Source organism: Scyliorhinus canicula, chromosome 13 (assembly GCF_902713615.1).
Source record: "Scyliorhinus canicula chromosome 13, sScyCan1.1, whole genome shotgun sequence".
Taxonomy (NCBI): domain Eukaryota; kingdom Metazoa; phylum Chordata; class Chondrichthyes; order Carcharhiniformes; family Scyliorhinidae; genus Scyliorhinus; species Scyliorhinus canicula.
In genome coordinates this window covers 125426879-125442104 of record NC_052158.1, presented here as the reverse complement: position 1 = coordinate 125442104, position 15226 = coordinate 125426879, and the positions used below count along the sequence as shown (strand labels likewise).

The window sequence follows — 15226 nt, the reverse complement described above, 5'->3', positions numbered from 1 at the left end:
GCTAGGCAATAGCTAGTCAACTCGATACTGGAAGTAGATTGGCGATACTCCGAGGCCCGACCGTAGAGTTCCTGGCGGAGAGGAAAAAGCTACAAATGGACTTCGACGTGTTCTCCATGTGGAAAGCAGTGCACCAATTCTGCCAGGCACGGGGGACTCTGTACGAGCACGGAGACAAAACCAAACTCCTCGGGACAGCAAAGCCAAACTAGTAGCGGATCTGGAAAAGGTCAACGAGGCATTCGAGACCTTCTACCGGGAGCTGTACATCTCCGAGCCCCCAGCAGGGGACTTGAGGATGAAGCAGTTCCTCAATGGACTAGATATTCCAGTCGTGGGGGACGATAGGCCTAGAAGCACCACTAGAACTGGGAAAAGTCATGGAGAGTATTGACTCCATGCAGGTGGGGAAGGCACCAGACCGGACGGATTCCCAGCAGACTTCTACAAATAATTTGTGTCGGCACTGGCCCCGCACCTGCGGGAGATATTCATAGATTCACTGGCAAGGGGCACACTGCTGCCCACACTAGTATTAACCTCAATCTTGCTGATACCCAAGAAAGATAAAGACCCAACAGAATGCGGATCTTACAGACCCATCTTACAGACACAAATATACTGGGCAAGATCCTAGCCAAGAGGCTGAAGGATTCCGTAGCAGAAAACCAAATAGGCTTTGCCAAAGGTAAACAGCTATCATCGAACGTCAGGCGCCGGCTAAACCCGAGGTTGATTGTCTCCCTTGACACGGAAAGGCTACGACAGAGTCAAATGGAAGTACCTCATAGGGATACTGGAGCGGTTCGGGCTTGGAACAGGGTCACCGCCTGGGTGAAACTCCTGTGCAGCACTCCCACAGAGAGTGTAGGACAAATACCGCCAGCTCAAAGTACTTCCAACTGAACAGAGGTACAAGGCAGGGTAGTCCATTGTCCACACTGTTGTTCACCCTAGCGATCGGACCACTGGCGATCATGCTGAGAGCGGCAAATAATTGCAAGGGGATCTGGAGAGGAGACAGCCCTGGAGAGTCTCACTCTATGTGGATGAGCTGCTCCTCTACATCTCAGACCCGCAAAGTAACATGGAAGGAATCACAGCGCTCTCGAAAGAGTTTGGAGCCTTCTCCGGCTACAAACTCACCCTGAGCAAAAGCGAGATCTACCAGGTGAACCCGCAAGGGAGAGGGGCAGAGCTGGAGGGAATGCCATTTAAACAGGTCCAACACAAATTCCGCTAGCTGGAGATTCAAATCGCTCATGCCTGGACAGAGATCCACAAAAAAGTAAGGTGGGGGGGGGGGGGGGGGGGGGTTGTTGGGTTACGGGTATAGGGTGGATACGTGGGTTTGAGTAGGGTGATCATTGCTCGGCACAACATCGAGGGCCGAAGGGCCTGTTCTGTGCTGTACTGTTCTATGTTCTATGTTCTAAATAGAACCTGACCTGCCTGATCGAGGGAGTGTAAAGGACAAACTAAGATACATGCAGGTCAAAAGCGTCTTACTCAGGGAAATGAGGACATACACACGATCACCACAACAATCACTGCTTGAGAGAGCAGCACGGTGGCGCAGTGGGTTAGCCCTGCTGCCTCACGGCACCGAGGTCCCAGGTTCGATCGCGGCTCTGGGTCACTGTCCGTGTGGAGTTTGCACATTCTTCACGTGTTTGCGTGGGTTTCGCCGCCACAACCCAAAGATATGCAGGCTAGGTGCATTAGCCACGCTAAATTGCCCCTTAATTGGAAAAATGAATTGGGTACTCTAAATTTTTTTAAAAGAAGAAAAAGAGAATCACTGCTCAAGGATCCACTGGACGTGGACATTCTAGGGAAGGGGAATTGCGGCAACATGTATGGGTGACTACAAAGGAGAGCTCACACTCAATGGGACGAGACAAAAGAAAAGTGGGAGGAGGACTTGGGATTTGAAATTGGATGGGGACTCTGGAACGAAGCACTGCACAGGGTCAACTCCACCTCCACATGCAAGGCTAAGCCTACTACAGCAGAAAGTGGGGCACAGAGCCCACTTAACGAGAACCTGAATGAGCAGGTTCTTCCCGGAGGTGGAGGATAAATCTGAATAGTGCCAAGGAGGCTTGGCCAACCATGCCCACATGTTCTGGTCTTGCCACAGACTTGTTGGGTTTTGGACAGTCTTCTTCGAGGCAATGTCCAAGGTGGTGTGGAGGAGGGTGGAGCCTTGCCCAAAAGTGGCAGTCTTCGAGGTATCAGAACAGCCAGATCTCTTCAATAAGTCAAAGGTAGTCACGGTATAACAAGATGGGGGGGGGAGGAGGAGAGGGGGGGAGAGGAGAATAAGGAGGCATGGAACCCAACCATCCCCAACAAATAGGAAAATACACGGCACCATGCTAATCCAACTGAAGCAGGACACGAGAGCAGACGAGAGAAGAAGGCATGGCAGATGGCCAGAGAGGGAGGGTGCTCAGGACGAAAGGGGGCAGAGGGGAGCAGAGGATCCAGCCAGAACCAAATGCCTACTGGAAAACTAAAAAGAAGAAGTTGTAACCATTGCAAACAACGTAAGACAACCGATGTAAATAACAGAAGCCGCGCGATGTGTATATATTTCTCTTTTGTTTTCAAATGCATCTCCATGCTTATCTTTGTTCTGTGTATTACAAAAAAAACCTCAATAGAAACATTTTTTAAAAATAATTTTAAAAACACATCATTAGGGGGTCAGTGCAAGGGTTCTACTCGATGGCAGTCATTAATTTCCTTTTTCAAAGAGTTAGTCACCGTCAGCTATTGGGGGGGGGGGGGGGGGGAGGGGGGGGGGGGTTTAGTTTGAAGAATTGGTTTAGTGGGATTGTTGAGTTTTGATTGTATTATTTTTAAGTTGCATCTTTATGAGTGGTATGGTGTGGTATTATTTTGTTATAATGAAAAATGTCTTCAATATTTTGTAATCGTTAAACAGTTGCATGTGCTACATTGTTCATTATAGTTCTTGTTGTAAATAAACAGTAATTGTGTTTAAACTTAAAAAAGAAATTCTGGTGGTCATCAAAATGAGAACTATAACGGAAGAGTTATATGATGATTCCATTTCTGAACTTAGTTTGACAAATTTAGGTAGGGCCTAATCTCCTTTTATCACAAGTGCCCAACTGAATTCATTTTCCCCAATTTAAATATTTTTTTGAAGAGGGATTATGCTCATCAAAGTGAAGGATACAATTCAGAATACCTTTTGGGCATCTTGTGACATAATCTTGTAATTTCACCTCTAAACTCCAACTTCAGAGGGGTATGTCCACCTGACGGAATGTAATTATTTTCTATCCCACACCAGCACGGTAGCACAAGTGATTTGCACTGTGGCTTCACAGCGCCAGGATCCCAGGTTTGATTCCCTGCTGGGTCACTGTCTGTGCGGAATCTGCACCTTCTCCTCGTGTCGGTGTGGGTTTCCTCCGGGTGCTCCGGTTTCCTCCCACAGTCCAAAGACGTGCAGGTTAGGTGGATTGGCCATGATAAATTGCCCTTAGTGCCCAAAAAAGGTTAGGAGGGGTTATTGGGTTATGGGAATAGGGTGGAAGTGAGGGCTTAAGTGGGTCGGCGCAGACTCTATGGGCCGAATGGCCTCCTTCTGCACTGTATGTTCTATGTTCACCGATATCTTGTTGGGGCAGCATGGTGACACAGTGGTTGGCACTGCTGCTTACAGCGCTGAGGACCTGGGTTCGATCCGGCCCCATGTCACTGTCTGTGTGGAGTTTGCGAATTCTCTCCGTTTCTGCGTGGATTTCACCCCCACAACCCAAGATGTGTAGGTTTGGTGGCTTGACCACATTAAACTTGTCCCTTAATTGGAAAATAATAATTGGGTACTCTAAATTTAAACAAAAACAATATCTTGTCACTTCTCTAAGTGATTATGTGTAGACAAGGGTGGGAAGTAAAGAAGATTCAATTTACTAATTATTCTCCTCCAATGTACCTGCAAGCCAGTTTCAATTCTGTATCCTGGGTACCAGAACTGTTGCACAGTGATAGAATTCAAAATGTAATCACATTGGTTACAAGGTGATCAAACATTTACAATTCCGTTTTTCCTGAGAAATGTACTTCCGATAGAACTGAAATTATCTCAGATTCCGAGACAGGTATAAACAATGGATGTCATTCTAGACTCTTTGTCCTAGGGTTATGGAAATTTGGCACCAGTAGATATTGTTTATGGTTTCCTCTCAAAACATTACACCAAAATACTTTGCACCTTTGCAAAGCTCAGTGGGGACTGTGATGCTACGTCATGATAAGCTTGTGGAATACAATTGATTTCACTATATCATTGAACTACTGAAATTCACTTAGCACTGAGGGAATAAGGTATTTAGACTGATATCTTTACTAGTACTTCATTCCAATTTTAATTTTAATTTTATTTTCTTTCTGCTTTAGGTCTTCTTGAGACAAACACATTTTTCTAACTGACAAACCTTCTATGCCCTTGGTAAAGCTGTGCTTCATCTGCCATGAAACAATTTATTTAATACCTTTGCAGATGCAACGATACATGGAAAGAATGCCAAAGATTTATGGAATCACTTACACTGACTGCATCCGCCCTTTCCTCATAGGAGACTGGCATGATAAGGCCAAGAATGGTTAATTGATCAATGCAATCACTCAGCACATTGCAGATTCGCAGAATATCCCCCTGGGAAAGTTGCTCAAATTCCTCAGCCTCTCTTTAAAAAAAAAAAGAAATACGTTATATTGTATTTAAGCACGATGAGAATGTCAATAGCACAGTCTCCAGCTTGCAGACCCATGATGAGAATTTCTTGAATTACTTGTAGTTTTACTGTTAGAAAATTAGGCCCTGAAGTGAGATATCAATACAGCAGGCAATTTAGGGGTTCAGCAGACTGAGGGGGAAAAAAAAACTGCTATGTACAGAGTCCGAGGAATAATTACAAATAGTGCGCAATTAATTAATCAGATCTAGGGGATACATTTTTTTTAAAGAGTACCCAATTCATTTTTTTTTCAATTAAGGGGCAATCTTACCATGGACAATCCATCTACCCCGCATATCTTTTGGTTATGGGCGTAAGACCCACGCAGACATGGGGAGAATGTGCAAACTCCACACAGATAGTGACCTGGGGCTGGGATCGAAACGGGTCCTCAGCGCCATGAGGCAGCAGCGCTAACAACTGCGCCACCATGCCACCCTTCTCGGGAATAAAGTTAGATTAAATAACTAGTTTAATTAAATAATTAGTAATATGTAAGATTTCTACATTTTCAGTGAATTAAAATTTGAGGTATATAAAGATACCGAGAGTTATGTCACACCTCCTTATAAAATAAAATGTGCAAGAAATACCATCAGCCTGAGTCTGATGGTGGTAACGGAGGATAGTTGTTGTTCCTGTTCGTCAGATGCATATAGGGTTTGTTTACGCTTTGGGGAATAGTGGGGGAAGTGGTAAAAGCATGGTTGGAATAACACATGACAATAAAGAGTAAAGCTTCTTCTAAAGCTCACTGTGCCTGCAATCCCCATAATCAATAAAATGAATAGTCACCTGTAAAGCAGCCCAATCAGTGTCAATTACACTGACTGCTAAACCAAGGCTCCATTCGTTAATTAAAAATATGAACAGAAGAGGCCATTCGGCCCCCATGAGTCCACTTCGCCATTCAATAAGACCACAGCTGATCTGTTTGTGTTTCAAATTTCACGTTCCCATCTGCCAACAAAAGCCTTTAACTCCCTTGTATAACAAGAATCTATCTACCACCGCATTAAAAATATTCAATGACCCCATCACCTTCTGAGGCAGGGAGTTCCAAAGTTGCACAACCCGCTCTGTCCTAAAAGGGCAATCCCTAATTTTAAAAACCGTGCCCCCGAGTTTCGGACAACCAATAAGAAACATCCTTTCCATGTCCACCTTGCTGAGACGGGGGGAGGGGGGTAATTATTTGACTTGGCTAGACATTTGACTCCTGATGCGGAGCAAGGCCAGCCACACGGGTTCAATTCCTGTACCAGCTGAGGTTTTTCAACCTTGCCCCTTGCCTGAAGTGTGGTGAACCTCAGGTTAAATCACCACCTCAAAGGGGAAAGCAGCTTATGATCATTTGGGAATACAGTGATTTAACCTTACTTGTTGAGACCATTCAGGACCTTGCATACTTCAATCAAGTCACTCTTCACTCTTCTAAACTCTAATAATCCCCAACATCCTGGCCAGTATTTATCCCTCAAATAACATCACACAAAAAATGCAGGATATCTGCTCATTATCACATTGCTGTTTGTGGGAGCTTGTGGTGTACAAGATAGCTGACACATTTCTTACATTAGCAATTGTGATCACAGTTCATAGAACATAGAACAGTACAGCACAGAACAGGCCCTTCGGCCCTCAATGTTGTGCCGAGCCATGATCACCCTACTCAAACTCACCCTATACCCGTAACCCAACAACCCCCCCTTAACCTTACTTTTTTTTATTAGGACACTACGGGCAATTTAGCATGGCCAATCCACCTAACCCGCACATCTTTGGACTGTGGGAGGAAACCGGAGCACCCGGAGGAAACCCACGCACACGGGGAGGACGTGCAGACTCCACACAGACAGTGACCCAGCCGGGAATCGAACCTGGGACCCTGGAGCTGTGAAGCATTTATGCTAACCTGCTGCCCCAAATTTGAAGTTCAAATGCACTTCATTGGTCCTAAAGTGGTTTGAGATGAAAAGTGTTCAGGAAAGAGGCTCTATCAATGCAAGTCTATTTTTTAAATGTTGCCAAGGTTGAGATCTCAGCAGAGGGCAGGAATCATATCAGCCACCCTGTAGACGTGGCCGAAATCCTGGCTGGACTGCGCATTTCCCTATTCAGATCAGAAATGCCTGCACAGAAATTCTCACAGATAAACTTACTCTTTCGTCCCGTCATTGTTGGCCGATGTAATCGCATTGGGAACGTTACAAAGATCTTCCCTGTTCATTTTGCCCCAATTATTGACATGTTACCATGGAAACGCTTAGGGGCCTTACAGTGCTTCCTGAGCTGTCCATGGAGTTGCCCTGCAGGGAAGTTTATCATTAACCAAGCAAGTACGTTCCGACATCGATGAGTCGGGGGATTTATACCTATTTTAAATGAATATCGTTTCAAAATAAATTGCAGCCAGCCACTTGTCTTGGGGGGGAGGGGATGGTTCGCAGATTGAATATTTGATCTGTTAAATATAATCAAAAATTTGGCTATTCATTTTCCAAATTTTGCGCTGCATTATTTTTTAAAAATTCAATCCGATGATGTTACCTGTGTTTTTACAGTTTACTTTGGTTGAGTTTGAGTGAATCTGCCGCTTTGGCCGCTGCCGGCTAATTTCCCGGCCTGCCTTGCAGCGGCCTTTTCCTCCATCTTGTTATCAGGGCGGGCGGTGAGTATCAGCGCTGCTCGCTTCCAAAAGCTGTTCTGACCGTTATTACTGGCATAATGGCGGCTCAGAACAGCTTGGCTCGGCGCACGGCAGCATGCGCTTCAGTTATTTGTTATCGGGGAGGGTGTGCGGCTGGGGATGTTTGCGATGTCGTGCGGATTGTACTGGGTGATTGACGGTCTCTCTCTCTCTCTCTCTCTTTCGCTCCCAGATCCAGCTGCCCCGAGCGCGCTCGCAATGCCTGGAAGGTAAGTGCTAATCCCCGGGCTGGGGGAGTTGCATCTTACGTACTTAACTGAGGGTTGGGGGTTGCTTATTTTTTAAAAAACCCGGCTGTGCTGGCATCTCCTCTCTCCAGTATATGATTTTTTTGAGGGGGGGGGGGGGGGGTGGAGAGACACAGCAGGGCCCTCGTTGAAACGTGTTCATGTTGCATGCATTGCTTGTCATTGTGGATTGTCATTCCGGAGGTGTTCAGAGAACACAACAGACCCTTCCAGGTTTCCCATAATCAGCCACCCTCTCGTTGCATCCCTCATTCGTCCTCCTGCCCTGAAATTTCTGAATTCACATTTCAATGGCGTCCTTGACAAGCTGCTCAATTTAAATGATTCGAGGCCCTACTGTGGCGTGAGATAAATTGTTGTTCACAGGGCTATTTGTGGTTACTTCTGTCTTTTTAACTGGGGATCTGGTGACGTATTTTTAAAAATTACTTCCCTGTTATTACATTAATCTGGTTATGGCAGCCTAGTGGTTAGGTTACTGCTCTAATATTCCAGGCGCCTGGTCTAACGATCTGGCGGTACCAGTTGAAATTCTACCCCAGCAGCAAAAGAATTTGAATTCAGTGAATTAAACAGCCAGGAATTTTTTTAAATGTCATTAACGTTGACCAGATTATTTTAGCTATTCAACTAATTTCATCATTTCCTTAAGGGAGGTAAACCCCTTTCCCAGTAACGCCATCTGACTGTTTGGACTCTGAGGGGCAATTTAACATGGCCAATCCACCTAATCTGCACATTTTTTGGACTGGGGATGGGGGGGGGGGGGGAACAGGGAGAAAGTGCAAACTCCACACATTCACCGGACTGTTGTTCCCCTTGAGGGCAGTTACAGGTGGGCAATAAAAGTGACCTTATCAGCGACATCTAGCTCACAAGGGTGATTTTTTTAAAAGTCCATGAGCAACGACATACAAGATCAGTAGACAATTTACCGTCATCAACAGTCCCCTATGTAATAATAGCATCATGTTCATTGACTACTGAACTCCCACCACAGCAGCTCGTGGGGAGTCAAGTGATGTCAGCGCGGGAGCGGCTGTATTTTCGCCAACTCCAGCTCTCCCCGTCGTTTCATCCTGGCGCGGTGGCACAATTTGGGTGACTATTTGTGTGGAGTTTGCACTTTCTCCCCGTGTCAGCTCCGGTTTCTGCCCACAGTCTAAAGATGTGCAGGTTAGATGCATTCACTATGCTAAATTTCCCCTTAATGTCTAAAGATGTGTAGGTTAGGTGGGGTTGTGGGGAAGTGGACGGTGCTCTTTCAGCGGGCTGAATGTCCTCTGTCTGCACTGTAGGAATTCTATGGTAAGATTTTTGAAATAAGTATAAACCTGCAGTCGCTGGGGAGATGGTGAGATTTTCAGATCAGGCCTGTATGTTTTCAAAATGAGCAAAGATACTGCAAATGCACCGGGCTGGCACCTGCAATGATAATTTTGGGTAGATATGTTTACTGTCATTTTGAGCTTTAACATTTTGTCTTTTGTGATCCTATGTGTTCAAAAACTATTTTGCTTTTTATCTGCGTTATTTCTGATGGACAAAGATCACTGATTGTATCTTCTTCTATAGATTATGGTGCAAAGCCGTGTTTACTGGCTATAAACGAGGCCTTCGAAACCAAAGAGAGCACACAGCTCTCCTGAAGATTGAGGGTGTTTATTGCCGTGATGAAACAGAATTTTACCTGGGCAAGAGATGTGCTTACGTCTACAAAGCAAAGAAGTAAGAATGCTTAATTTTGAATTGTGCGCACTGTAATGCACAGCCATTGTTGAAGAGATGGGACGCTTGTTTCTGTGCTTCCAGGTGTTGTTTCTGGGCTCTGTGGTTATTTAGTACTAACTTCAAATGCTTGCTGCAACTGTTGTCTTCGTAATGGCATAAGAATGTCGGTTTGTGTACATTTTTCCACTTTGACAGAAAATCAGAATTTATCTCACACTTTTGAAATTTGATTAGGTTTAGAATTAATTCTAGCAAATTGGGGTGGCGCAGTGATAACACTGCTGCCTCACAGTGCCAGGGACACTGGTTCAATTCCAGTCTTGGATGACTGTCTGTGAGGGTTTGTACTTTCTCCCTGTGTCTGTGTGGGTTTCCTGTGTGCTCCGGTTTCCTCCCACAGTCCAAAGATGTGCAGGTTGGGTGCATTGGCCATGCTAAATTGCCCCTTAGCCTCCAACGGTTAGGTGGGGTTAGGGTGCTCTTTCAGAGGGTCAGTGCAGGCTTAATGGGCCAAGTGGCCTTCTGCACTGTTGGGAGGGGGTCCATAGTTCTATAGGGTTTGGCATAACAAACTTAATTTCAAAAAGAAAAGAAAAATTGGGGCTTTAAGGAAATAAACTACTGCTGAGCAATAAATTGTCAACGTATATGTTAAGTAATAAAATGACCGATGTGTAAGAGGGACAGTGTATGTGAGTGGGTGAACGTGGGTATGGATTGGTGTGGTGCTGGTAAGCAAGCTCTCATATTCTCTCTCTCTCTCTCTCTCTCTCTCTCTCTCTCTCTCCTCTCTCTCTCTCTCTCTCTCTCTCTCTCTCTCTCTCTCTCTCTCTCTCTCTCTCTCTCTCTCTTCCCCCCCCCCCCCCACGCACCACACACACACACACAGCCTCTCGCGCCTGCCCCCATGCGTTCACCGATAAATACATGCGACAGCGATCATTTCCACCAACATCTGCCCCTGACCTGGATATCCCAGCATGTCCTCAAAGAGGCCCAAGCACACAGTTCCCGTCCCCGCATGTGGTTGCTCTGGCCCCGCTTGCCAGCGCGTTGTTGCCCTAGGGGACAAACTCCCGCCGTTTGTATTTGCGCTTCTCCGATCTTTATTTAATGATTAATGGTACGGATGCACTGGTAGTTATAGCAGTCAATGTGATCTTGGTGTTTGGCTAGTATTTGATTCAACCACAATTTATTTATAGATTTTTCTTTAACCTTAAAAGCAAAATGCACCTTTAGATGCAGTTAGCTTGCAACTGAGATGCCTGCTGTTGTTCTCCTGCCTAAACAGTTCACAGAATCCCTACAGTGCAGAATGAGGCCATTCAGCTCATCATGTCTACACCAACCCTCCGAAAGAGCACCATGGGGGCTTTTCACAGTAACCTCATTGAAGCCTACTCGTGACAATAAGCGATTTTCATTTTTCATATCTGGACCCAATCCCCCACCCTTGGGTGCATCACAGCGCCAGGTTCCCAGGTTCGGTTCCTGCTTGGGTTACTGTCTGTGTGGGGTTTTCGTGTTCTCCCCATGTCTGCTTGGGTTTCCTCCAGGTGCTCCGGTTTCCTCCCACAAGTCCCGAAAGACGTGCTGTTAGGTGATTTGTACATGCTGAATTCTCCCTCTGTCTTCCTGAACAGTGCTGGAATGTGGCGACAAGGGGATTTTCACAGTAACTTCATTGCAGTGTTAATGTAAGGCTACTTGTGGCAATAATGAAGATTATTATTCTCATCATCATAACCTCACCTAATCTTTGGACACTAAGGGGCATTTTAGCATTACCAATCCATCTAACCAACACATCCTTGGACTGTGGGAGGAAACCGGAGTACAGGGAGGAAACCCAAGCAGACACAGTGAGCATGTGAAAACTCCACACTGTCACCCGAGGTTGGAATTGAACCTGGGTTCCTGGCTCTGAGGCAGCAGCACTAACCATCATGCTGCCCCTTGTTTAAGAATATGCCAGATTGCCAAATTCGTATGGTTGATTGAATTTCTTACACTGTTAGAAATCGAACAAATTATTATTTCTAGTTGGGGTTTAGACCCCTATTACATTGAAGTCTTGTACTGTAAATTGTTTCTTTCAGCGCTGACTTTAGATCATCTCATGGGGTTTAAAATTAAGGTTTGATCATTTCCGCAGTGTTTTTTCATTTGCAATGTAGTACAATTTTGTTTTTAATATTTATTCTTGCAGGGTGTGTGGTCCCATAAAAGTGAGGGTTGTTACTCATTCCTAGTTGCAATTCAGAAGGTGGGTAGTGACCAAGCGTCTTGAAGCATTGGTGTCCGTATGGTGAAGGCACATCCACGGTATTGCTGAGATACTAGTTAGACCGCACCTGGAATATTGTGAACAGTTTGGTCCCCTGATCCCAGGGAAAAGAAACTGGGAGAAAAGCAAATTGCTGCAGCTGCTGGAATCTGATACAAAAACAGAAAACACTGGACAACCTCAGCAGGTCTGACAGCATCTGTGGAGAGAGAAGGGAGCTAACGTTTTGTGTCTGGTTGACTCTTTGTCGAAGCTAGGGTATACTGGGATTCAGAATGTCAATGAGCCCGCAGCACGTTTCTGGATGTGGTCCAGTATAGGAGGGAGACCCTCTACCCTGGATCAGGCAGACATTCTGTCAACACGGTTATCCTGGCTGGGAAGCTGTGGCCTTGGTTGTTTGTGTTTAAATATAACATTCTTTCCTTTCTTTTACAGCAACACTGTCACTCCTGGAGGTAAACCAAACAAGACTCGTGTCATTTGGGGTAAAGTGACCCGTGCTCATGGAAACAGTGGCATGGTGCGTGCCAAGTTCAGCAGTAACCTGCCCGCTAAGGCTATTGGCCACAGGATTCGTGTGGTGAGTGTGGGAAGCAACACTTTTTCAGATTCTGATGCAGTGTATCAAAGCTGGCAACTCTGCACCTGAGGTTGTGCCAAATTTCAGTTTGGGCAGTTCTGGTCAAGCCGGGTCGGGTGTGTCAAGGGTTGCTCAGAGCATGGGAATAGACCAGTCCCTGAAGCCAATAGTTAGTCTGGCACCACATTATGCCAATGCAGCGCCTAGCCAAATTGTCAGGTGATTTTATTTTTATTTCACTGGATTAAAAGTGATGAATAGCACACTATAAACGTGTCTGGTTTTTAAGACAACTTCAGTTTTTGGGCAGTCTGATTTGAGACACTGTACCTGTATTATTTGGTCATCTTGTGTGGTCTGGAAATCTATAGGTTTATGGGTGCTGTTTTAGCATATTCAGTTATCTAAATTCTGTTTTAACCAAACAGAGTTTAGATTGTAGTTCAGCAGCTTTATTACTTTGTATGATGGAATCGCTGCATATTATAGTTTTTGAAGTTCTGATTAGGTTACTCATAAGTTATATCAATCAATAGTCTGTAGTATATCATATAATTAAAATGATATGTTACCTCAGATATTTTCCACAAATAATGTTGAGATGTCCAGTGGGGGAATATCGTTCATTCCGTGACGGCGTAGCAAAATTATAGGGAAATAATATTCGCCGAGTGTTGCTAACTTGTGTTCAGATTTTAGATCACTTAGTATTTAGACAAGTTTCCTAAGTGGGGAAAGAATTGCATTACATTTGTTGTGGCCCCAGATATTCAAAAGTCAACTCTGGTCCAGCTAGGTTTGGTATAGTCTTAACCACAAGAGGTACAGTTGGCATGCTGAGTAAATATATTTTGGGATGTTTTTGAAGAAAACTAGCACTATCTATCTTCTAGATTTGGCTTGGACTGTTGTCAGTTGAGGCAATCATTGATAAAAGAACCTTGACTGGGGGATCTTAATTTTTTGTCAGTCTATCTCAATTGTACAAAGCAGAAATTGGAAAATATGGAAATCCAGTGTTTGCTTAATTTTGATTATATTATGTGTATTTAAATGAAATGGCCACTGATGGCACTAAATCACGTAGTAGCTGGCATGTGTGTTTCTCCTTGTAAACATAGCTTAAATTGTGACTTGTTTGATGTAAACATTAGGCTGTTTATGGACGGCTCGTTTTCTATTTTGTCTTGAACTTTTTCTTTTTCTTTTCCAGATGATGTACCCATCAAGGATTTAAAACCCAACTGTACATAAATTGACAATAAATAACAAAATCATCTAAGTTGCCTGGTTTTGTCTTTGTGTGTGCATACACACGATCTTGGAATACCGCTTAAAAGTGACAAATATATGATTTGCGTGACTCACTTTATCAATGTGTTTGTTATGAGCATTAATGTTTAAAATTACAGTTTTCGTAATAAAGGTTACAAAGGATGCGCAGCTGCATTGCCCCGTTTAATTTTTTGATTTCGGCAGAACCATTTGATCAAGTATGGGATCCTGGGCTTTACAAATAGATGTTAAATCTGAAAACGCTAGGACACTATGCTGGACATGTATACTGTAAAACACTAGTTCAGCATCAGCTGGAGTATGGTGTGCATTATTGGGCACTACAATTTAGGACGGGCATGAAAGCTTTTGAGAATGAACAGAAGAGATTTACTAAAATGATTCCAGGGATTGAATGATTACAGTTATGTGGGCAGAATGAGAAGCTGGGCTTGTGCTTCTTGGAGAAAACTCAGCAGGATTTTGTTAGAAATGTTTAAAATCCTGAGTTCAGGTGGAGAAATCTTTCGATAGATGGTGTCAGTAACCATAGGGCCTATATTTAAAGTGTTTGGCAAAACCGGAAGCGCCATGCGGATAAATGTAACAAGTGCTCAGAATTTGGAATGCAGTGCCTGATGTAGATCCAGATACAAAAGTAGCCTTCAAAGGGAAATTGGATAAATACTTAAAAGGAGAAAAAGTGAGGGACTAACTGGAGTCCTATGCGAAAGACATGACACATACTTAATGAACCAAATGGCCTGTGCAGTTTGATGATTCACTTTCTGAAAACATCTTGTATTTAGTATGCAAGATACAATTTGGAAGGAAAGATTCATGTGTATTTTTCTGAATTACCGAAGTGTGGTACATTGGCGAGATCATGCAGACGCTGCGACAACGGATGAACGGACATCGTGCAACAATCGCCAGGCAGGAATGCTCCCTTCCAGTCGGGGAACACTCCAGCAGTCAAGGGCATTCAGCCTCTGATCTCCGGATAAGCGTTCTCCAAGGCAGCCTTCAGGACGCGCGACAACGCAAAATCGCCGAGCAGAAACTTATAGCCAAGTTCCGCGCACATGAGTACGGCCTCAACCAGGACCTTGGATTCATGTTGCATTACATTCATCCTCCACCATCTGGCCTGGGCGTGCAAAATCCTACCAACTGTCCTGGCTTGAGACAATTCACACCTTTAACCTGGGGTTACCCCTATCTCTGGATCTGTAAAGACTTGATTACCTGCAAATGCTCGCATTCAAAGCATTGTCTCTATATTTCTGGAACACACCTCTTCACCTGAGGAAGGAGCAGTGCTCCGAAAGCTAGTGATTTGAAACACACCTGTTGGACTTTAACCTGGTGTTTTAAGACTTCTTACAGAGCTATGAAGTTAGGTGGATTGGCCATGCTAAATTGCCCCTTTGTGTCCAAAAGGTTGGGTTATGGGGACATGGACCGTGGGAGACTGCTTTTGGAGGGTCGGTGCAGGCTCGATGGGCCAAATGGCCTACACTGCAGTAATTCTATGAATCCCAGCTTCTCTTATGGGAACTGGAGGCAATAATATGTTACAAAGAGCTAGATATATTAGAAGGAATG

General features: G+C 44.5%; 2 protein-coding genes across 4 annotated transcripts in view; one reads left to right on the top strand and one right to left on the bottom strand.

Moving 5' to 3' along the window:
- The window catches only part of iqcg (IQ motif containing G), a 97946-nt gene that overhangs the window by 63001 nt on the left and 19719 nt on the right, over positions 1-15226 (bottom strand). The window contains exons 1-2 of one of the 3 annotated variants that reach the window (XM_038815923.1): positions 7332-7419; positions 4592-4730 (exon numbers count right to left, since the gene is read on the bottom strand). In XM_038815923.1, the coding sequence (XP_038671851.1) occupies positions 4592-4630 (39 nt within the window). In that variant the 5' untranslated portion in view covers positions 4631-4730; positions 7332-7419. Of the gene's footprint in view, positions 1-4591; positions 4731-6943; positions 7051-7331; positions 7420-15226 lie in introns of those variants that run through there. The other 2 variants (XM_038815921.1, XM_038815922.1) reach the window with 2 other exon arrangements.
- On the top strand, positions 7334-13786 carry rpl35a (ribosomal protein L35a). Its single transcript, XM_038815926.1, has 5 exons — positions 7334-7452; positions 7664-7700; positions 9315-9467; positions 12199-12343; positions 13557-13786. Exons 2-5 carry the CDS (start codon positions 7690-7692, stop codon positions 13578-13580), a joined length of 333 nt encoding a protein of 110 aa, XP_038671854.1. The 5' UTR covers positions 7334-7452; positions 7664-7689; the 3' UTR covers positions 13581-13786.